The sequence below is a fragment of the Sus scrofa genome, chromosome 13 (assembly GCF_000003025.6).
Source record: "Sus scrofa isolate TJ Tabasco breed Duroc chromosome 13, Sscrofa11.1, whole genome shotgun sequence".
Taxonomy (NCBI): domain Eukaryota; kingdom Metazoa; phylum Chordata; class Mammalia; order Artiodactyla; family Suidae; genus Sus; species Sus scrofa.
The window spans coordinates 30,971,973-30,995,003 of NC_010455.5; the positions used below are offsets into that span (position 1 = coordinate 30,971,973).

The following is a 23,031-nucleotide window of genomic DNA, read 5'->3' on the forward strand; positions in this document are numbered from 1 at the left end:
GTGTCTTGCTTTATGTTTAAGTCTTTAAGCCATGTGGCGTTTATTTTCGTGCGTGGTGTGAGGGTGTGTTCCAGTTTCACTTATTTACACGCGACTGTCCAGTTTTCCCAGCACCACTGGCTGAAAAGACTGTCTTTTCCCCCTTTTGATATTCTTGCCGCCTTTGGCAAAGACTAATTGACGGTAGGTGTCTGGGTTCTCGATTCTGTTCCACTGGTCTGTATGTCTGTTTTCGTACTGGTACCACACTCTCTTGATTGCTGTGGCTCTGCAATATTGCCCGAAGTCCGGGAGAGTGATGCCTCCTGCTTGGTTTTTGTTCCTCAGCATTGCTTTGGCAATTCTGGGTCTTTTGTGGTTCCATATAAGTATTTGGATTGTTTGTTCTAGTTCTGTGAACAATGTCATGGGGAATTGGATAGGGATTCCATTGAATCTGTAGAGTGCTTTGGCTGGTGTGGCCATTATACGATATGCATTTTTCCAGCCCAGGAGCATGGACTATCCTTCCATTTCTTGGCATCCTCTTTAATTTCCTTGATTGAGGTGTTACAGGTCTCAGCAGATAAGACTTTCATCTCCGTGGTCAGGTTTATTCCCAGGTACTTAATGTTTTTGGGTGTGATTGTAAAAGGTGTTGTATTTTTGTATTCCTTCTCTAATATTTCATTGTTAGTATACAGAAATGCAACTGATTTCTCTCTCTCTCTTTCTCTCTTTCCTTCCTTCCTTCCTTCCTGTCTTTCTGTCTTTCTGTCTTTCTATCTTTTGCTTTTTAGGGCCCCACCCTCGGCATATGGAGGTTCCCAGGCTAGGGGTCTAATTGGACCTACACCACACAGCTCACAGCAACACCAGCGCCTTAACCCACTGAGTGAAGCCAGACATCGAACCCGAAACCTCATGGTTCCTCGTCGGATTCCTCTCCGCTGGGCTGTGACGGGACCGCCTGATTTCTGTGAGTGTTAACCTTGTATCCTGCTCCTTTGCTGACTTCATGGATCCGTTTGAGGAGTTGTTGTGTGGAGTCCTTAGGGTTTTCTGGGTATGGTATCATGTCATCTGCACACAGTGACAATTTTACCACTTCTCTTCCAATCTGGATCCTTTTTATGTCTTTTGTTTGTCTGATTGCTGTGGTTAGGACTTCCAATACTCCGTTGAACACAACAGTGGTGAGGCTGGGTATCCTTGTCTTGTTCCAGATGTTAGTGGGAAGGCTTTCAGCTTTTCTCCATTGAGTACTGTATTTGCTGTGGGTGTGCCATCAATGGCTTTGATTACGTTAAGGTATGTTCCCTCCACACCCACTTTGTCAGAGTGTGTATCACGAGTGGATGTTGGACTTTGTCACACGCTTTTTCTGCATCTATTGAGATGATCATGTGGTTTTTGACTTTTCTTTTGTTAATGTGGTGGTCGATGTTGACCGATTTGCGTTGTGTTGAAGCATCCTTGTGAACCTGGGATGAATCCCACTTCGTCGTGGTGTGTGTGGTCTTTTTCACATAGTGCTGGGTTCGGTCACGCTTCTCTGTCTCCTGAAGCAAGAACCGGGCTAAGGGAACAGGGGGATAAGGAGCCTCTTCCCAGGTGTCCATCTACCGGCTTGAGCTCCTGCTCCCCTCACGGCCTTCTCAGCTGCGTCTGAGGCCATTTGAGTTGGCTTCACGCTCACTGGCTGCCGAGGGTCCCCCAGAGCAGAGTCTTTGCAAGGGAGTCACAGCTGGTGAGAGGCAAAGCGAGGATTCAAACTCACCCTGCCCGACTCCAGAATGCCTGGGGGCAGCTCATTCTGGGTGATCATCACCACTCCTGTTTAGGGAGCTTCGCTTATGGGCCAGCCGGTTCCACGTTCTTTCCCTCGGTTGACTCCTTTATCAGACCTTGTCCTTGAACAGCCTCCTCTCCCCATGGGGGGATGGGGAAGGGAAGCTCAGTCCTAAGGTTTGGGAAATTCAAAGGTGCAGAGGCAGGAAAGCCCAAGGAGCATTTCAGGCTTACCAGCTACTCAGTAAGCGTGGGTATTGCTAATTGCTTTCTACTGTAACCACCTCCTTTTCCTCCTTTGACTTGGGAAAGGCTACAGCTTGACCAAGAGGCCCCTGGGGCAATACCTGGACTGTGAAGCCAGGTTGTTCAGAAGCCCACCTCGCCTTCCTTCTCCAAGGCTCAGTCAGCACCAGTCATCCTGGCTGCCACTTCCCATGTGCCCTGGGCAAGTCCCCGGGGCCTAGAGCCCAGCTGAGTCCAAAGAGCTACTCCAGGCCTCACAGTCACAATGCCATTCCTCTGGAGAACTGTACAAGAATTGGCCTTGGCCCGTTCGCTCTCCCAGCTGTGCTGTCTCTGCCCCCGACACTGGCCACCCCAGCCCAGTGTCTTCACCAGAGCAGTGACCAGGAGTCTTTTGGGGTCAAATCAGAAGAGAAGGCCTGAGGCTGTGGGAGCCAAGACGAGGGGGCACCTTGTGTGGCTGGAGGTCAGGGAAGGCTTCCTCGGGTGGAAGGGCAGGGCAAGCCGAGGGATCAGGTGCAGAGCCATTGGGACAGGAGCAGGAGGACACAGAGGCTTGAGTGGCCGGGGTGTCTGTGACAGCAGTGTGTAGGGTTTGAGAGCTGGAAGTGGGGACAAAGGTGAGATTCGAGAATGCAGGCCCCAGTGCCAGGCAGGGGTGTGTGGGCTCAAGGCAGGGGCTGAAATGGCCGCGTCAGTGGCCTGAAGGAGCCCCTAGAATTGGTGTGGAGGGTGGACCGTGGTCCCGGGAGAGACAGGAACCCAGGGAAGGTGGAGTCTGGAGTGTGTGGGCACGCGAGAGGGAGACGGTGGTGGTAGGGGCAGGGCAGAGGCGGTGGGGAGGTCAGAGGGAGTGTCCTCAGGAGGAAGAAGTGGGCGCAGGTGGGGTCTCCCCAGGCTTTCAGCTCAGGGCTCCTGGGTTGGCGCCCAGCCAACAGCCGCCAGACAGCAGAGTGTGGACAGCCGGGGGTGTTCATGGGAGTCCTGAACTCAGAGACACAGACCAGGGATGTGTGTCCACGATAATGGATATCTTGAGAAGGGATGTCCCCAGGAATGTGTCTTAGGACTGGGAGGAGAAGCAGCCCCCCCTGCACCTGTGTGAGCCCCGGACCAGCCCTGCGTGTTAAGAGGATGGTGCTGAAGGAGACCAAGCACAATCCACCAGAGAAGAGGGGACTCTGGAGAGCAACTCACGCCACAATCTGGGAAGGGGCAGTTCTGGGATGACAGAGGGGTCCCCACAATCCGTATACGTAAAGTCATGGATTGGGGGTGACTTTGGGCGCTAGTGAGGGCTGTCCAGCCTGCAGTGGCCTGGAGTGTGAGACGGATAGAAAGAGTTGGCGTCACAGCATAGCCGACCTTTCCTCATACTTGGTTGGGAAGGGGCCGGGGAACAGGTCATGTCCAGGGGAACGTGGGGATGGGGCATTTTTAGACTGAGAGAGCAGTCAAGAAAAGTGCAGGAGAGGAGACCAGGGAGCTGACCCTAGATCATAGGTAGTGTGGTGTTGACTATCAACTAGGAACTGGCGGGTCTGTAAGACTCTGGTTTGTGTTGGTACTATCATCCCTCCATTACACTTTAATTTAGGGCTTCCTAGGTGCCAGGCAGCACCTAGAGCTGGGGACAGAGTGCTGACTACACTCCTGGACCCTGGTTCCTGAGGCGGCCAACCTGGGGACCCAGAGCAGGTGTGAGACAGTGCCTGCCTCTCCTTCTCCTGAAGGACCCAACCCTCTTGAGCAACCCTGCCTGTAACACTGCCTGTGGGGCCCAGGAGAGGCCAGGACACTGTCAGGGCGATGGAGAAACCACTTCTTCACCTTGCACAGGCACCCATCCTTCCCCACTGCCCAGCAATCCCCTGAGGCAAGAGCCAGGGCTGAGGCAAGTCCAGCCAGCATCCTGGGAGGCAGCCAGGGATGGGGCCGCTCAGGAAGTCCCAGACCCAGGCTGGGCATAAAGGAGGGTCCCGCAGGCTGGGAGGAGGCTCACCTGGGCACCATGGAGACCCAGAGGGCCAGCCTGTGCCTGGGGCGCTGGTCACTGTGGCTTCTGCTGCTGGCACTCGTGGTGCCCTCGGCCAGCGCCCAGGCCCTCAGCTACAGGGAGGCCGTGCTTCGTGCTGTGGATCGCCTCAACGAGCAGTCCTCAGAAGCTAATCTCTACCGCCTCCTGGAGCTGGACCAGCCGCCCAAGGCCGTGAGTCGGGCAGGGGCTCAGGAGGGGCTGGGGGGCGGGGGCTGTCCCCCACCCGCCTCGGGGCTCCCTGTCCCTCCCCCTGCTCAGGCTGTCCCTCCTGCCAGGAAGGCACTTGTCCCTCTAAGGGGGACCCCCTCTGCCAGGAAACCTTCCCAGAGCTGGGTGCCCTGCCCGCGTGAGAGCTTCCCGCCTTAGCCTCTGGGCTGTGGGCTCAGGGCCCTGCACAGCCTGTGAGGCAGGAGCGGGCTCTGTCCCCTCCCCTGTGCACCCAGCACCAAGCCCAGGGCCAGGCTCCCAGCAGGGGCTGCAGAGGCTGCTGCCTAGGTGGGGGCGGGGAGGGGGTGACAGATCCGAGGGGGAAGCCTGAGCCCGAGTCCCATCTCCCCACTTTGATCCTTGACCAGGACGAGGACCCGGGCACCCCAAAACCTGTGAGCTTCACGGTGAAGGAGACTGTGTGTCCCAGGCCGACCCGGCGGCCCCCGGAGCTGTGTGACTTCAAGGAGAACGGGGTGAGGCTGGGGGCTGGGGGCGCTGGCGGATGCTTCCCAAGGAGCTGAACAGGAGAGCCTGCTGGGGAAGATGTCCAGGCCCTGGGGTGAGGCTGGGAGCTCATGGATGGAGGTGGGGGGGTCCCATTTTGACCTTGAGTCTCCCCTTCCAGCGGGTGAAACAGTGTGTGGGGACAGTCACCCTGGATCAGATCAAGGACCCGCTCGACATCACCTGCAATGAGGTGAGTGGCCCCTTATTGGTGTCAAGTTGCTAATGGGTTGGTGTGGGGAACTCCTTGGGAGTGTTACCCGCTGCCCCATCCAGGGCGTGGAAAGGCCCTCCTACCCCGGCCCTTCCCTCACCTCGGCCCCAGGGCTCCAGGTCTGGCTCTGTCATCCTTAGGGCCGCGGTTCCCTCAATGGGGTCCCCCCCTCGTATTTGTCAGAAAGGCACATTTCAGGCCCCACCCCGACCCTCTGAATCACACTCTTGGGTGGGGCCCAGCCTTGTCTCTTCTCCCAAGATCCCAGCGGGTTCTTCCTGTGCTGTCGGCTGAGAGGCAGTGACCGGACTAATGGACTTGCAGGCCCTGCTCCTGGCCAGCTTTGCGGGGCTGGGTTTGGGACCCTGGCAAGCCCCCAGCCATCTCTGGGCCTGAGTCCACTTATGTGTCTGTGGGGGATTCCACCACGTGCTCCAAAGGTCACAGCCAGAGGTGGACTGGGGCCCCAAGCCTCTTACTGTTTCCCCATTCAGGGATTTTTCTAGTCTGGAGGGAGGGTTCTTGTCTTGACCCTTGGCCAGACCCCACCCGAAACCTGTTTCTCTTGGTCACAGGTTCAAGGTGTCAGGGGAGGTGGCCTGTGCTATTGTAGGCGTAGGTTCTGCGTCTGTGTCGGACGAGGATGACGGTTGCGACGGCAGGCTTTCCCTCCCCCAATTTTCCCGGGGCCAGGTTTCCGTCCCCCAATTTTTCCGCCTCCACCTTTCCGGCCCGCACCATTCGGTCCACCAAGGTTCCCTGGTAGACGGTGAAGGATTTGCAGGCAACTCACCCAGAAGGCCTTTCGGCACATTAAAATCCCAGCAAGGAGACCTAAGCATCTGCTTTGCCCAGGCCCGCATCTGTCAAATAAATTCTTGTGAAACCAACTTCCTCCAGCCTTCAATTTCATTGTCTCCTGTCTTCCCACTTCCTGACCCTGAGTCCTTAACTCTGGGAGAACTCGTGTGTGTGTGTGTGTGTGTGTGTGTGTGTGTGTGTGTGGTGCTGTAACCACAGAGATGGGTGAGGCCACTGTTCCTTCTAGGATGGCTTGGAGGGAAGGCAGCAGGGAGTTTGAAAAGGGCTCTGGGGCGGCCCTGGGGCCCTTCCCATCACCAAGGTAAAACCCGAGTCTCTGGGGTTGTCAACACCAGCAAAGGGTGCCTGGGCCCCAAGTCGTCCGCTCATGACTGCCTCCTTCTGCCCCTCTTCCTTCCTTCCTTCCTTCCCTTCATCTTCTTTTATTACAATTGTTCTTAGAAAGACATACGCTTGGAGTTCTGGTTGTGGCTCAGCAGAATCAAACCCGTCTCCTATGAGGATGTGGCCTTGCTCAGTGGGTTAAGGATCTGGCATCGCTGTGCCAGTGGCAAAGGCCGGCCGCTATAGCTCCCATTTGACCTCTAGCCTGGGAACTTCCATATGCTACAAGTGCGGCCCTAAAAAGGAACCAAAAAAAAAGAAGACATCATGCTCTTTATGAAAAGTTCATAAACAATCCTAGGACAGCTGAAGCCCTTTTGACCACGCGACTCTAAGCCCTACTCACCCCCATCACAAATAACCTCCGTTCATCAACTTGGTGTGTATCTGTTCTGATCTCTTTTTTTGGCCATGCCCACCCGGCGTGGAAGTTCTTGGACCAGGGACTGAACGTGTACCACAGCAGTTACCTGAGCTGCTGCAATGACAACACTGTGGATCCTTCACCTGCTGTGCCACAAGAGAACTCCCTGCTCTGATCTTTCTAGATATTTATATGCATTTATGAACGTGAAGAAATACGGTGTCTTGTTTTATCTTGATTGACGCTTTCCATATGGAATCAAACTGCATGAGTTACTCTGCAATTTGCCCTTTCCCCTCAATATTAAATGTGAAATTTTCCTACGCATAAAAGTTCTAGGTGAAATATTAAATGCATACCAATAAGGTGCACTCATCGGAAGTGTACAGCTTGCTGAGATTTTGCTGTATAAACACAGTTGTGTAACCAGCACTCAGGAACCTCCCTGCCCCTTTTCCGGTTGCAACCCCTTCCACATAACCATGACCCTGACTTTGAACTCCTTAGATTAGCAGTGCTAGATCTTGAAATTTACAGGTGATACAAGTAGAACCTAAATATTCCTTTTGGCCAGTTTCTCCATATAGCATGATATTTGTGAGCAGCATGTGTGTTATGGTATGGTTACACATGTTCACCTGAAAATCGTAGGTGGACTTCCCTAGGTTGTAGGGCAGTGGAAGCAAAGCCGACGGGTATCCATGAGGATGCAGGTTTGATCCTTGGCCTCCCTCGGTAGGTCAAGAATTCAGTGTTGCCAGTGAGCTGTGGTGTAGGTCAGAGATGCGGCTCAGATCCCGCGTTGCTATGGCTGTGGTGTAGGCCAGTGGCGGTAGCTCCAATTCCACCCCTGGCCTGGAAACTTCCATAGGCTGAGGGTGTGGCCCTAAAAGCAAAAAAGAAAAAAGAAAAAGAAAGAAAGAAAGAAAAGGCAGTACTATTATACTGTACTAATATAGCCCAATATAGTTGTTATTTTATTTATGGTGGATAAGTAAACTTCTTCTTCTTTTTTTGTTTTTGTTCTTAGGGCTGCGCCGCCCACATGTGGAAGTTCCCAGGCAAGGGGTCAGATCAGAGCTACAGCGGCTGGCCTATGTCACAGCCATAGCAACGTGGGATCCGAGGCGATCTGCAGCCTACACCCACAGCTCACGGCAATGCCCGATCCTGGACCCCCTGAGCGAGGCCAGGAATGGAACCTGCATCCTCAGGGAAACTAGCTGGATTTGGCTCCTCTGCGCCCAAACGGGAACTCCTAAAAGTATTCTTTTTAAAGGCGGCACACCTGCCCATGGGGTGGACGGAGCTGTCCCACTCCCGCAGGTCTGCGAGGTTTCCAGTTGCCCAGGTAGGCCCAAGCAAGACGCAGGAAGCATCTTGGTTCCTTCCTCCTCATGGCCTGAGGGAGTGTCCTGCGGGAGGCTCCTGAAAAGTGGGACAGGGTGGGGGACATGGATAATGGCCTGTGCCGGGCCAGGCTTCTCCGGGGGACCATGAAGAGGGGCTGTATAAAGTGGCTGCCTGCTGTCCCCCTTTACCCAGTGGAGACTGGGCCCCTGGCCCGCACCTTGAAGTTCTGTGCGGCGGGAATAGCTCCATGGAGGATAGGAGGGCCTCCTCTGCAGGTGTAAGACATCTTCCGTTTCCCAGGGCGGGAGAGGGAGGGGCAGCTGGGGAAAATCTGGTTTACCTTCTCCGAGTAGGTCAGCAGGTTGGGTGGAGGGCGGGACCGGAAGCCAGGTCACTCAGTCCTGGCCCTGCTCCTTCTCTTGACCACTTTGCTTTGATGCCTGGAAGCCCGGGGCTCTGGGACTGGCCTGAGGACGCGGGGCCACACACGGCTGAGGCTGTGCTTTGTCCGACTGGGGCCTTTTAAGTGCAGAGCGTGGTGGGAAAGGATGTCTGTCAGAACCAGACCGGTAGGGAAGCTGGAGGGGCACTGGGAAAGGCGGAGCCCAGGCTGGGGGCCAGGTGGTGACAACACTCTTTCAGGCCTAGCCTCCGCAGGACCATTGCTCTCTGTGGGTTAGAAGGTGCCATTGGGAGAGTGCCCAGGGCCTAGCCTGATCATCTCAGGGCACAGCCACTGTGGCTGCAGATCCTCCCACTCCTGACCCCATTCCTTACTCGTGCCTTAACACTCTGTCTGAGTCTCTCTCTCTCTCCCTCCCTCTCTCTCTTTTTTGTAAGATCGTCATCCACCTGTATTCTTAAAAATATTTTTTAAATGGTTTTTTCCCGTCGTAGCTGGTTTACAGGGTTTTGTCAGTTTTCTACAGTACGGCAAAGAGACCCAGTCCCACATACGTGTATACATTCTTTGTCTCATGTCATCCCCCATCATGCTCCACCATGAGTGACTAGATACAGGTCCCAGGGCTACACAGCAGGATCTCCATGCTTATTCATTGCAAAGGCAATAGGTTGCATCCATTGACCCCCAATTCCCAGTCCATCCCACTCCCTTCCCCCTCCTCCTGTGCAGCCACAAGCATGTTCTCCAAGTCCGTGAGTGTCTTTCCTGAGGAAAGGTTCATTTGTGCTGAAGATTAGAGTCCAGATATAAGTGATATCATGTGGTACTGTCTTTCTCTTTCTGACTTACCTCATCTAGCATGAGAGTCTCTAGTTGCTTCCGTGTTGCTGCAAATGGCCTGATTTCGTTCTTTTTTATGGCTCAGTAGTATTCCATTGTGTACATATACCACGTCTTCTTAATCCACTCATCTGTCGATGGACCTTTAGGTTGTTTCCATGTCTTGGCTAGTGTGAGTAGCGCTGCAGTGAACATACGGGTGCATGTGTCTTTTTCGAGGAAAAGATTGTCCGGACGCACGTCCAAGAGTGGGATTGCTGGATGATGTGGTGGTTCTGCGGTAAGTTTTCGGGGGCACCGCCATACTGTTGTCCACAGTGGCTGTACCAAGGTACATTCCCACCAACAGAGTGGGAGGGTTCCCTCTTCTGCACACCCTCTCCAGCATTTGTTATTTGTGGATTTGTTAATGACGGCCATTCCGACTGGTGGGAGGTGTGGTACCTCATGGGAGTTTTGATGTGCATTTCTCTAATAATCCGAGATGGGGAGCATCTTTTCCTGTGCCTGTTGGGCATCTGTAAGTCTTCTTTGGAGAAATGTCTGTTCAGGTCTTTTGCCCATTTTTCAGTTGGGTTGTTGGCTTTTTTTGCTGTCGCGTTGTATAAGATGCTTGCATAGTTTAGAGAGGAAGCCCTTGTCCGTTGCACCGTTTGAAACTCCTTTCTCCCATTCTGTACGTGGTCTTTTTGTCTCTCTCTCTCTCTTTTTTTAATGGTTTCCTTTGCTGTGCCAAAGGGTGTCAGTTTGATTAGGTCGCATAGGTTTATTTTTGCTTTTATTTCTGTTGCCTTGGGAGACTGACCTAAGAAAACGTTTGTAAGGTAGATGTCAGAGAATGTTTGCCTTTGTTCCCTCCTAGGAGTTTGATGGTGTCTTGCTTTATGTTTAAGTCTTTAAGCCATGTGGCGTTTATTTTCGTGCGTGGTGTGAGGGTGTGTTCCAGTTTCACTTATTTACACGCGACTGTCCAGTTTTCCCAGCACCACTGGCTGAAAAGACTGTCTTTTCCCCCTTTTGATATTCTTGCCGCCTTTGGCAAAGACTAATTGACGGTAGGTGTCTGGGTTCTCGATTCTGTTCCACTGGTCTGTATGTCTGTTTTCGTACTGGTACCACACTCTCTTGATTGCTGTGGCTCTGCAATATTGCCCGAAGTCCGGGAGAGTGATGCCTCCTGCTTGGTTTTTGTTCCTCAGCATTGCTTTGGCAATTCTGGGTCTTTTGTGGTTCCATATAAGTATTTGGATTGTTTGTTCTAGTTCTGTGAACAATGTCATGGGGAATTGGATAGGGATTCCATTGAATCTGTAGAGTGCTTTGGCTGGTGTGGCCATTATACGATATGCATTTTTCCAGCCCAGGAGCATGGACTATCCTTCCATTTCTTGGCATCCTCTTTAATTTCCTTGATTGAGGTGTTACAGGTCTCAGCAGATAAGACTTTCATCTCCGTGGTCAGGTTTATTCCCAGGTACTTAATGTTTTTGGGTGTGATTGTAAAAGGTGTTGTATTTTTGTATTCCTTCTCTAATATTTCATTGTTAGTATACAGAAATGCAACTGATTTCTCTCTCTCTCTTTCTCTCTTTCCTTCCTTCCTTCCTTCCTGTCTTTCTGTCTTTCTGTCTTTCTATCTTTTGCTTTTTAGGGCCCCACCCTCGGCATATGGAGGTTCCCAGGCTAGGGGTCTAATTGGACCTACACCACACAGCTCACAGCAACACCAGCGCCTTAACCCACTGAGTGAAGCCAGACATCGAACCCGAAACCTCATGGTTCCTCGTCGGATTCCTCTCCGCTGGGCTGTGACGGGACCGCCTGATTTCTGTGAGTGTTAACCTTGTATCCTGCTCCTTTGCTGACTTCATGGATCCGTTTGAGGAGTTGTTGTGTGGAGTCCTTAGGGTTTTCTGGGTATGGTATCATGTCATCTGCACACAGTGACAATTTTACCACTTCTCTTCCAATCTGGATCCTTTTTATGTCTTTTGTTTGTCTGATTGCTGTGGTTAGGACTTCCAATACTCTGTTGAACACAACAGTGGTGAGGCTGGGTATCCTTGTCTTGTTCCAGATGTTAGTGGGAAGGCTTTCAGCTTTTCTCCATTGAGTACTGTATTTGCTGTGGGTGTGCCATCAATGGCTTTGATTACGTTAAGGTATGTTCCCTCCACACCCACTTTGTCAGAGTGTGTATCACGAGTGGATGTTGGACTTTGTCACACGCTTTTTCTGCATCTATTGAGATGATCATGTGGTTTTTGACTTTTCTTTTGTTAATGTGGTGGTCGATGTTGACCGATTTGCGTTGTGTTGAAGCATCCTTGTGAACCTGGGATGAATCCCACTTCGTCGTGGTGTGTGTGGTCTTTTTCACATAGTGCTGGGTTCGGTCACGCTTCTCTGTCTCCTGAAGCAAGAACCGGGCTAAGGGAACAGGGGGATAAGGAGCCTCTTCCCAGGTGTCCATCTACCGGCTTGAGCTCCTGCTCCCCTCACGGCCTTCTCAGCTGCGTCTGAGGCCATTTGAGTTGGCTTCACGCTCACTGGCTGCCGAGGGTCCCCCAGAGCAGAGTCTTTGCAAGGGAGTCACAGCTGGTGAGAGGCAAAGCGAGGATTCAAACTCACCCTGCCCGACTCCAGAATGCCTGGGGGCAGCTCATTCTGGGTGATCATCACCACTCCTGTTTAGGGAGCTTCGCTTATGGGCCAGCCGGTTCCACGTTCTTTCCCTCGGTTGACTCCTTTATCAGACCTTGTCCTTGAACAGCCTCCTCTCCCCATGGGGGGATGGGGAAGGGAAGCTCAGTCCTAAGGTTTGGGAAATTCAAAGGTGCAGAGGCAGGAAAGCCCAAGGAGCATTTCAGGCTTACCAGGTACTCAGTAAGCGTGGGTATTGCTAATTGCTTTCTACTGTAACCACCTCCTTTTCCTCCTTTGACTTGGGAAAGGCTACAGCTTGACCAAGAGGCCCCTGGGGCAATACCTGGACTGTGAAGCCAGGTTGTTCAGAAGCCCACCTCGCCTTCCTTCTCCAAGGCTCAGTCAGCACCAGTCATCCTGGCTGCCACTTCCCATGTGCCCTGGGCAAGTCCCCGGGGCCTAGAGCCCAGCTGAGTCCAAAGAGCTACTCCAGGCCTCACAGTCACAATGCCATTCCTCTGGAGAACTGTACAAGAATTGGCCTTGGCCCGTTCGCTCTCCCAGCTGTGCTGTCTCTGCCCCCGACACTGGCCACCCCAGCCCAGTGTCTTCACCAGAGCAGTGACCAGGAGTCTTTTGGGGTCAAATCAGAAGAGAAGACCTGAGGCTGTGGGAGCCAAGACGAGGGGGCACCTTGTGTGGCTGGAGGTCAGGGAAGGCTTCCTCGGGTGGAAGGGCAGGGCAAGCCGAGGGATCAGGTGCAGAGCCATTGGGACAGGAGCAGGAGGACACAGAGGCTTGAGTGGCCGGGGTGTCTGTGACAGCAGTGTGTAGGGTTTGAGAGCTGGAAGTGGGGACAAAGGTGAGATTCGAGAATGCAGGCCCCAGTGCCAGGCAGGGGTGTGTGGGCTCAAGGCAGGGGCTGAAATGGCCACGTCAGTGGCCTGAAGGAGCCCCTAGAATTGGTGTGGAGGGTGGACCGTGGTCCCGGGAGAGACAGGAACCCAGGGAACGTGGAGTCTGGAGTGTGTGGGCACGCGAGAGGGAGACGGTGGTGGTAGGGGCAGGGCAGAGGCGGTGGGGAGGTCAGAGGGAGTGTCCTCAGGAGGAAGAAGTGGGCGCAGGTGGGGTCTCCCCAGGCTTTCAGCTCAGGGCTCCTGGGTTGGCGCCCAGCCCACAGCCGCCAGACAGCAGAGTGTGGACAGCCGGGGGTGTTCATGGGAGTCCTGAACTCAGAGACACAGACCAGGGATGTGTGTCCACGATAACGGGTATCTTGAGAAGGGATGTCCCCAGGAATGTGTCTTAGGACTGGGAGGAGAAGCAGCCCCCCCTGCACCTGTGTGAGCTCTGTGTGTTAAGAGGAGGGTCCTTGGGCAGACAGAACAGGAGTCACACGGGAGGCAGGAGGTGACTCAGTGGGCCGGCATCGGGGGAGGATACTGCAGGGGGCGGTTTCAGGAGGACAGAGCATCCCCAGTGCCTGTGGAGACAGACAATGCCTGACAGAATCTTCTGGACTCATGATGGTGGCCAGGCTGCTGTGGCCCTGAGTGTGAGACAGAGCAAGAGGTCTCACTGTTTGAGATGATCCTTCCTAAGGCGGGGTGAGGGAGAAAAGGTCAATGGGCCCCGTCTCAGGAAAGCTGGGGATGTGAGCGTTTTCAGATGAGGAAGGTAGAAGAGAATCTAGGAGAGGGGACACATGGAGCGGAGCCCCTGACTTGCTGAGGACTGGGTCAGGAAACAGGAAGATGTGGGGCTAACGGCCGAGGCTCGGGCGGGGCGAGCAAGCAAGATGCCAGATGCGGTAGGGTCCTCTTATCTGCGCATCAGACATTACTGAGTGTCTACTGAGTACCAAGCATTGTAGGGAGCTGGAGACTGAGTGCTGACTACACTCCTGGACCCTGATTCCTGAAGATGCCATAGTGGGGAGAAGGCGGGGGAGTGAGACTGTGCCTGTCCCTCCCTCACCCAAGGACTCAACCCGCCTGAGCAACCCTGCCTGTGACGCTGCCCGTGGGGCCCAGGAGAGGCCAGGACACTGTCAGGGCAATGGAGAAACCACTTCTTCACCTTGCACAGGCACCCATCCTTCCCCACTGCCCAGCAATCCCCTGAGGCAAGAGCCAGGGCTGAGGCAAGTCCAGCCAGCATCCTGGGAGGCAGCCAGGGATGGGGCCGCTCAGGAAGTCCCAGACCCAGGCTGGGCATAAAGGAGGGTCCCGCAGGCTGGGAGGAGGCTCACCTGGGCACCATGGAGACCCAGAGGGCCAGCCTGTGCCTGGGGCGCTGGTCACTGTGGCTTCTGCTGCTGGCACTCGTGGTGCCCTCGGCCAGCGCCCAGGCCCTCAGCTACAGGGAGGCCGTGCTTCGTGCTGTGGATCGCCTCAACGAGCAGTCCTCAGAAGCTAATCTCTACCGCCTCCTGGAGCTGGACCAGCCGCCCAAGGCCGTGAGTCGGGCAGGGGCTCAGGAGGGGCTAGGGGGCGGGGGCTGTCCCCCACCCGCCTCGGGGCTCCCTGTCCCTCCCCCTGCTCAGGCTGTCCCTCCTGCCAGGAAGGCACTTGTCCCTCTAAGGGGGACCCCCTCTGCCAGGAAACCTTCCCAGAGCTGGGTGCCCTGCCCGCGTGAGAGCTTCCCGCCTTAGCCTCTGGGCTGTGGGCTCAGGGCCCTGCACAGCCTGTGAGGCAGGAGCGGGCTCTGTCCCCTCCCCTGTGCCCCCAGCACCAAGCCCAGGGCCAGGCTCCCAGCAGGGGCTGCAGAGGCTGCTGTCTAGGTGGGGGCGGGGAGGGGGTGACAGATCCGAGGGGGAAGCCTGAGCCCGAGTCCCATCTCCCCACTTTGATCCTTGACCAGGACGAGGACCCGGGCACCCCGAAACCTGTGAACTTCACGGTGAAGGAGACTGTGTGTCCCAGGCCGACCCGGCGGCCCCCGGAGCTGTGTGACTTCAAGGAGAACGGGGTGAGGCTGGGGGCTGGGGGCGCTGGCGGATGCTTCCCAAGGAGCTGAACAGGAGAGCCTGCTGGGGAAGATGTCCAGGCCCTGGGGTGAGGCTGGGAGCTCATGGATGGAGGTGGGGGGGTCCCATTTTGACCTTGAGTCTCCCCTTCCAGCGGGTGAAACAGTGTGTGGGGACAGTCACCCTGGATCAGATCAAGGACCCGCTCGACATCACCTGCAATGAGGTGAGTGGCCCCTTATTGGTGTCAAGTTGCTAATGGGTTGGTGTGGGGAACTCCTTGGGAGTGTTACCCGCTGCCCCATCCAGGGCGTGGAAAGGCCCTCCTACCCCGGCCCTTCCCTCACCTCGGCCCCAGGGCTCCAGGTCTGGCTCTGTCATCCTTAGGGCCGCGGTTCCCTCAATGGGGTCCCCCCTCGTATTTGTCAGAAAGGCACATTTCAGGCCCCACCCCGACCCTCTGAATCACACTCTTGGGTGGGGCCCAGCCTTGTCTCTTCTCCCAAGATCCCAGCGGGTTCTTCCTGTGCTGTCGGCTGAGAGGCAGTGACCGGACTAATGGACTTGCAGGCCCTGCTCCTGGCCAGCTTTGCGGGGCTGGGTTTGGGACCCTGGCAAGCCCCCAGCCATCTCTGGGCCTGAGTCCACTTATGTGTCTGTGGGGGATTCCACCACGTGCTCCAAAGGTCACAGCCAGAGGTGGACTGGGGCCCCAAGCCTCTTACTGTTTCCCCATTCAGGGATTTTTCTAGTCTGGAGGGAGGGTTCTTGTCTTGACCCTTGGCCAGACCCCACCCGAAACCTGTTTCTCTTGGTCACAGGTTCAAGGTGTCAGGGGAGGTGGCCTGTGCTATTGTAGGCGTAGGTTCTGCGTCTGTGTCGGACGAGGATGACGGTTGCGACGGCAGGCTTTCCCTCCCCCAATTTTCCCGGGGCCAGGTTTCCGTCCCCCAATTTTTCCGCCTCCACCTTTCCGGCCCGCACCATTCGGTCCACCAAGGTTCCCTGGTAGACGGTGAAGGATTTGCAGGCAACTCACCCAGAAGGCCTTTCGGCACATTAAAATCCCAGCAAGGAGACCTAAGCATCTGCTTTGCCCAGGCCCGCATCTGTCAAATAAATTCTTGTGAAACCAACTTCCTCCAGCCTTCAATTTCATTGTCTCCTGTCTTCCCACTTCCTGACCCTGAGTCCTTAACTCTGGGAGAACTCGTGTGTGTGTGTGTGTGTGTGTGTGTGTGTGTGTGTGTGGTGCTGTAACCACAGAGATGGGTGAGGCCACTGTTCCTTCTAGGATGGCTTGGAGGGAAGGCAGCAGGGAGTTTGAAAAGGGCTCTGGGGCGGCCCTGGGGCCCTTCCCATCACCAAGGTAAAACCCGAGTCTCTGGGGTTGTCAACACCAGCAAAGGGTGCCTGGGCCCCAAGTCGTCCGCTCATGACTGCCTCCTTCTGCCCCTCTTCCTTCCTTCCTTCCTTCCCTTCATCTTCTTTTATTACAATTGTTCTTAGAAAGACATACGCTTGGAGTTCTGGTTGTGGCTCAGCAGAATCAAACCCGTCTCCTATGAGGATGTGGCCTTGCTCAGTGGGTTAAGGATCTGGCATCGCTGTGCCAGTGGCAAAGGCCGGCCGCTATAGCTCCCATTTGACCTCTAGCCTGGGAACTTCCATATGCTACAAGTGCGGCCCTAAAAAGGAACCAAAAAAAAAGAAGACATCATGCTCTTTATGAAAAGTTCATAAACAATCCTAGGACAGCTGAAGCCCTTTTGACCACGCGACTCTAAGCCCTACTCACCCCCATCACAAATAACCTCCGTTCATCAACTTGGTGTGTATCTGTTCTGATCTCTTTTTTTGGCCATGCCCACCCGGCGTGGAAGTTCTTGGACCAGGGACTGAACGTGTACCACAGCAGTTACCTGAGCTGCTGCAATGACAACACTGTGGATCCTTCACCTGCTGTGCCACAAGAGAACTCCCTGCTCTGATCTTTCTAGATATTTATATGCATTTATGAACGTGAAGAAATACGGTGTCTTGTTTTATCTTGATTGACGCTTTCCATATGGAATCAAACTGCATGAGTTACTCTGCAATTTGCCCTTTCCCCTCAATATTAAATGTGAAATTTTCCTACGCATAAAAGTTCTAGGTGAAATATTAAATGCATACCAATAAGGTGCACTCATCGGAAGTGTACAGCTTGCTGAGATTTTGCTGTATAAACACAGTTGTGTAACCAGCACTCAGGAACCTCCCTGCCCCTTTTCCGGTTGCAACCCCTTCCACATAACCATGACCCTGACTTTGAACTCCTTAGATTAGCAGTGCTAGATCTTGAAATTTACAGGTGATACAAGTAGAACCTAAATATTCCTTTTGGCCAGTTTCTCCATATAGCATGATATTTGTGAGCAGCATGTGTGTTATGGTATGGTTACACATGTTCACCTGAAAATCGTAGGTGGACTTCCCTAGGTTGTAGGGCAGTGGAAGCAAAGCCGACGGGTATCCATGAGGATGCAGGTTTGATCCTTGGCCTCCCTCGGTAGGTCAAGAATTCAGTGTTGCCAGTGAGCTGTGGTGTAGGTCAGAGATGCGGCTCAGATCCCGCGTTGCTATGGCTGTGGTGTAGGCCAGTGGCGGTAGCTCCAATTCCACCCCTGGCCTGGAAACTTCCATAGGCTGAGGGTGTGGCCCTAAAAGCAAAAAAGAAAAAAGAAAAAGAAAGAAAGAAAGAAAAGGCAGTACTATTATACTGTACTAATATAGCCCAATATAGTTGTTATTTTATTTATGGTGGATAAGTAAACTTCTTCTTCTTTTTTTGTTTTTGTTCTTAGGGCTGCGCCGCCCACATGTGGAAGTTCCCAGGCAAGGGGTCAGATCAGAGCTACAGCGGCTGGCCTATGTCACAGCCATAGCAACGTGGGATCCGAGGCGATCTGCAGCCTACACCCACAGCTCACGGCAATGCCCGATCCTGGACCCCCTGAGCGAGGCCAGGAATGGAACCTGCATCCTCAGGGAAACTAGCTGGATTTGGCTCCTCTGCGCCCAAACGGGAACTCCTAAAAGTATTCTTTTTAAAGGCGGCACACCTGCCCATGGGGTGGACGGAGCTGTCCCACTCCCGCAGGTCTGCGAGGTTTCCAGTTGCCCAGGTAGGCCCAAGCAAGACGCAGGAAGCATCTTGGTTCCTTCCTCCTCATGGCCTGAGGGAGTGTCCTGCGGGAGGCTCCTGAAAAGTGGGACAGGGTGGGGGACATGGATAATGGCCTGTGCCGGGCCAGGCTTCTCCGGGGGACCATGAAGAGGGGCTGTATAAAGTGGCTGCCTGCTGTCCCCCTTTACCCAGTGGAGACTGGGCCCCTGGCCCGCACCTTGAAGTTCTGTGCGGCGGGAATAGCTCCATGGAGGATAGGAGGGCCTCCTCTGCAGGTGTAAGACATCTTCCGTTTCCCAGGGCGGGAGAGGGAGGGGCAGCTGGGGAAAATCTGGTTTACCTTCTCCGAGTAGGTCAGCAGGTTGGGTGGAGGGCGGGACCGGAAGCCAGGTCACTCAGCCCTGGCCCTGCTCCTTCTCTTGACCACTTTGCTTTGATGCCTGGAAGCCCGGGGCTCTGGGACTGGCCTGAGGACGCGGGGCCACACACGGCTGAGGCTGTGCTTTGTCCGACTGGGGCCTTTTAAGTGCAGAGCGTGGTGGGAAAGGATGTCTGTCAGAACCAGACCGGTAGGGAAGCTGGAGGGGCACTGGGAAAGGCGGAGCCCAGGCTGGGGGCCAGGTGGTGACAACACTCTTTCAGGCCTAGCCTCCGCAGGACCATTGCTCTCTGTGGGTTAGAAGGTGCCATTGGGAGAGTGCCCAGGGCCTAGCCTGATCATCTCAGGGCACAGCCACTGTGGCTGCAGATCCTCCCACTCCTGACCCCATTCCTTACTCGTGCCTTAATACTCCCCAGGAGAGTGTGGGGATGGGGCATTTTTAGACTGAGAGAGCAGTCAAGAAAAGTGCAGGAGAGGAGACCAGGGAGCTGACCCTAGATCATAGGTAGTGTGGTGTTGACTATCAACTAGGAACTGGCGGGTCTGTAAGACTCTGGTTTGTGTTGGTACTATCATCCCTCCATTACACTTTAATTTAGGGCTTCCTAGGTGCCAGGCAGCACCTAGAGCTGGGGACAGAGTGCTGACTACACTCCTGGACCCTGGTTCCTGAGGCGGCCAACCTGGGGACCCAGAGCAGGTGTGAGACAGTGCCTGCCTCTCCTTCTCCTGAAGGACCCAACCCTCTTGAGCAACCCTGCCTGTAACACTGCCTGTGGGGCCCAGGAGAGGCCAGGACACTGTCAGGGCGATGGAGAAACCACTTCTTCACCTTGCACAGGCGCCCATCCTTCCCCACTGCCCAGCAATCCCCTGAGGCAAGAGCCAGGGCTGAGGCAAGTCCAGCCAGCATCCTGGGAGGCAGCCAGGGATGGGGCCGCTCAGGAAGTCCCAGACCCAGGCTGGGCATAAAGGAGGGTCCCGCAGGCTGGGAGGAGGCTCACCTGGGCACCATGGAGACCCAGAGGGCCAGCCTGTGCCTGGGGCGCTGGTCACTGTGGCTTCTGCTGCTGGCACTCGTGGTGCCCTCGGCCAGCGCCCAGGCCCTCAGCTACAGGGAGGCCGTGCTTCGTGCTGTGGATCGCCTCAACGAGCAGTCCTCAGAAGCTAATCTCTACCGCCTCCTGGAGCTGGACCAGCCGCCCAAGGCCGTGAGTCGGGCAGGGGCTCAGGAGGGGCTAGGGGGCGGGGGCTGTCCCCCACCCGCCTCGGGGCTCCCTGTCCCTCCCCCTGCTCAGGCTGTACCTCCTGCCAGGAAGGCACTTGTCCCTCTAAGGGGGACCCCCTCTGCCAGGAAACCTTCCCAGAGCTGGGTGCCCTGCCCGCGTGAGAGCTTCCCGCCTTAGCCTCTGGGCTCAGGGCCCTGCACAGCCTGTGAGGCAGGAGCGGGCTCTGTCCCCTCCCCTGTGCCCCCAGCACCAAGCCCAGGGCCAGGCTCCCAGCAGGGGCTGCAGAGGCTGCTGTCTAGGTGGGGGCGGGGAGGGGGTGACAGATCCGAGGGGGAAGCCTGAGCCCGAGTCCCATCTCCCCACTTTGATCCTTGACCAGGACGAGGACCCGGGCACCCCGAAACCTGTGAGCTTCACGGTGAAGGAGACTGTGTGTCCCAGGCCGACCTGGCGGCCCCCGGAGCTGTGTGACTTCAAGGAGAACGGGGTGAGGCTGGGGGCTGCGGGTGCTTGCGGATGCTTCCCAATGAGCTGAATGGGAGGCTTGTGCGAAGATGTCCAGGCCCTGGGGTGAGGCTGGGGTCTTATGGCTTGGGAGAGTTCCTGATTTGACCTTGAGTCTCCCCTTCCAGCGGGTGAAGCAGTGTGTGGGGACAGTCACCTTGAACCCATCCAATGACCCACTGGACATCAACTGTGATGAGGTGAGGTCGCCCCCTTTGGTTTAGTGTGCTCCTCTTGGGTTGGTGTGTGGAACCTCCTTTGTCCAATTACCCGCTGTCCCATCCAGGGCACGGAACGCGCCCCCTACCCTGGCCCCTCCCTCACCTGGGCCCCAGGTGTCCAGGACGGGCTTTGTCATCCTTAGAGCAGTGATTCTCTCAGTAGGGTCCCCACACGGAATTGTACGGATCATCAGGCAGTACTCAGAATCACATTCTACTTGCCTGAATCACATCTATGGCAAGCCCACCCCTCTGTTTTCACAAGGCCTCAGGCTATTCTGACCATGCTAAAGTTTGAGAGGCACTGAGCGATTAATGGCCTTTCAGCCCCTGTTCCTGCCCAGTTTTGATGGGATGGGCTTGCCACCTTGGGTAGCCCCTGTCATCTCCTATTGAATTTGCTCATCTGTCTGTGGATGTAGGGAATCCACATTGGGCTCCAAAGGTCAGAGCCAGGGGTGATGTGGGGCCCCATTTTTCCTGGGTTGGCCTGGAAGCTTGGTGATCAGGTAGGCAGGGTCTGGTCTCTTGCACACACTTCCCACAAATTCCCTCTCTCATCCTGGTGCACAGATCCAGAGTGTTGGACGATTTAGACGGTTGCGTAAGAAGACCCGAAAACGTTTGAAGAAGATTGGGAAGGTTTTGAAGTGGATTCCTCCCATTGTCGGCTCAATACCCTTGGGTTGTGGGTAAATGGTGTGACCATGGAAGAACCCTAAATATGCCTGCTCTGGTGCACAATATGAGTCTGAGAAATAAATTCTATGAAAGCTTCTTCCTCCAGGCTTCAATTCTATTCCTATTTACACCTACTAACTGGGACAAAATGCTTAGTCTGATCGTGTGTGTGTGTGTGTATGTGTGTGCGCGCACAAGCACGATCGATCATATATGGAGAATCCAGGAATGTGTGAGGCTGCTGTTGCCCCAGTAGGCCGTGGGGGAGGCAGCAGGGCCAAGAGGTCCAGGACAGTGTGTCCATTCTCAGGTCCGTCTCATGCCTGGGACCAGGCCATAGACATGCATATATGAACACCAATACCAGATAAAATTGAGTATTTTTCATCTCAACCATCAAGAAGAGAGACGTAACTGGCCCCTGGCTAGGAGGTCTGCAAGCTGTGTCAGGGCCTTCTAAAGTGATTAGCTGGTGACAGGGTTCCCGTTGTGGCTCAGTGGGTTACAAATCTGACCAGTATCCATGAGGCTGTGGGCTCAATCCCTGGCCTTGCTCAGTGGGTTAAGGATCTGGAGTTGCCTGGAACTGTGGTACAGGTCGAAGATGCACCTTGGATCCCTCGTGGCTGTGACTGTGATTTAGGCAGGCAGCTATAGCTCCAATTTGACCCCTAGCCTGGGAACTTCCATATGCTGCAAATTCGGCCCTAAAAAGCAGAAGAAAAAAAAGGGATTGGCTGGTGACAATATCTGGTGTTTGAGCATTAGAGCCCATAACCCTGTGAGAACAGATAAGAGACTTTCATGAATGGCATTGAGCCTCAGGTTGTGGCACCCTTGGCCTGTCCATTCTCCTTCACAGTAAAACTCTGGATGGTGAGTTCCGCTGGGGAATGATGCCCACGGGGTTATGGGCCTACAAAGGAGAGGACCTGAGCCCAGAATAAGAGAGGAGGGTGTTCTGGCCTGGTGGGAGGGCAGAGTGAACCCTGCTCAGCGCAGAAGGCAGGCATGCAAGGGTGGGGTCAGGGAGCGAGAGGAGACACGGACAGACAGGGGCCTGAAGTGCATTAGGGAGCAAGTGATGGTTTTATTTTTTGTGTAAGGCTGCACCTGTGGCACATGGAAGTTCCCAGACTAGGAGTCGAATCAGAGCTACAGCTGATCACATCCACAGCAAAGTGGGATCTGAGCCATGTCTGTGACCTACACCACAGCACGTGGCCCTGTGGGATCCTAAACCCTGAGTGGCACCGTTGGGTTAGCTACTAATGAGTCACATTGGGAACTCCCAATGGTTTTAGATGGGAAGAGAAGAGCCTTGTCCATCTTAGCCAACACCCTGGCTTCAGGGTGTGTATGTGTCTGATCACATGGGTTGAATGGGGAGGGAGCCCAGCAAGGACATGTCCCACCAGCGCAGTGGCCAAGGGGACAGGAGCGAAGGGAGAAAGAAAGGGGGGCTGCTCCCAGGCTGGCAGAGTGTGGGGCTAACTGGGGTGGAGTCTCTGCCCAAAGGATGAGGCAGGTCGACTCCCTGACAGGCTGGACAGTGGGGCTTCCTGGGAGCCTGGCCTCAGGCAGAGCTGCGTCCGGGTGGAGGGAGGAGATGAGTGTGGGGGGAAGTGACAACTCAGTTGTCACCACCGTGGTTCTGAAGGGCCAGTGGGATGCTGGTCCCTGGGCGGGGCTCTGGGCAGTAGGTGCTGTTCGTGTCCTGTCCACATCCACTGGCTCAGAGGCTGCCCCCGGCCCCCCACTCTTTGGACTGTGGGACATGGATGCTAAGGGCCCCCGGGGGCCCCCTTCCCAGCAGCCTTCACAGCCTCCCCAGGAGATGCCTGGGGATTATGCCCCCTCTGCCCTCAGCCTGTGGGTGGGGACTGACTAGCAGGGGACATCACAGCCCAGCCACCCCACCTGCAGTCAGTCCTAAAGCAGGGGAAAGTTGCGTTTCTGGTTCCAGGGCATTTAGGGTGAGGCTGAAGCTCGAGTCAGGCTGGAGCACATCCCAGCTCAGCTGCTCCCTCTGCCCTCTCCTGCTCCCCTCTCCCCCTCCTGACAACACCCCTCCCTGAAT

The 23,031-nt window shown here is 55.1% G+C and overlaps 3 protein-coding genes across 3 annotated transcripts; all 3 read left to right on the forward strand.

Annotated features, from left to right (window-relative positions):
- LOC110256441 (protegrin-3) lies at positions 3,814-5,872 on the forward strand. Its single transcript, XM_021070622.1, has 4 exons — positions 3,814-4,225; positions 4,630-4,737; positions 4,890-4,961; positions 5,558-5,872. Exons 1-4 carry the CDS (start codon positions 4,028-4,030, stop codon positions 5,627-5,629), a joined length of 450 nt encoding a protein of 149 aa, XP_020926281.1. The 5' UTR covers positions 3,814-4,027; the 3' UTR covers positions 5,630-5,872.
- On the forward strand, positions 14,058-15,899 carry NPG1 (protegrin 1). Its single transcript, NM_001123149.1, is given in 4 exon segments — positions 14,058-14,255; positions 14,660-14,767; positions 14,920-14,991; positions 15,587-15,899. Coding segments are annotated over 4 exon segments (450 nt in total). The 3' UTR covers positions 15,659-15,899.
- Positions 19,317-21,051, forward strand: PMAP-36 (antibacterial peptide). Its single transcript, NM_001129965.1, is given in 4 exon segments — positions 19,317-19,527; positions 19,925-20,032; positions 20,178-20,249; positions 20,844-21,051. Coding segments are annotated over 4 exon segments (501 nt in total). The 5' UTR covers positions 19,317-19,329; the 3' UTR covers positions 20,967-21,051.

What these genes read in the sequence shown, in the direction of transcription:
- LOC110256441 (XM_021070622.1), top strand. Translation starts at nt 4,028, where the DNA reads ATGGAGACCCAGAGGGCCAGCCTGTGCCTGGGGCGCTGGTCACTGTGG. An exon ending in TGGACCAGCCGCCCAAGGCC is followed by an intron (nt 4,226 to 4,629) that starts GTGAGTCGGGCA and finishes ATCCTTGACCAG; the next exon opens with GACGAGGACCCGGGCACCCC. An exon ending in GTGACTTCAAGGAGAACGGG is followed by an intron (nt 4,738 to 4,889) that starts GTGAGGCTGGGG and finishes CTCCCCTTCCAG; the next exon opens with CGGGTGAAACAGTGTGTGGG.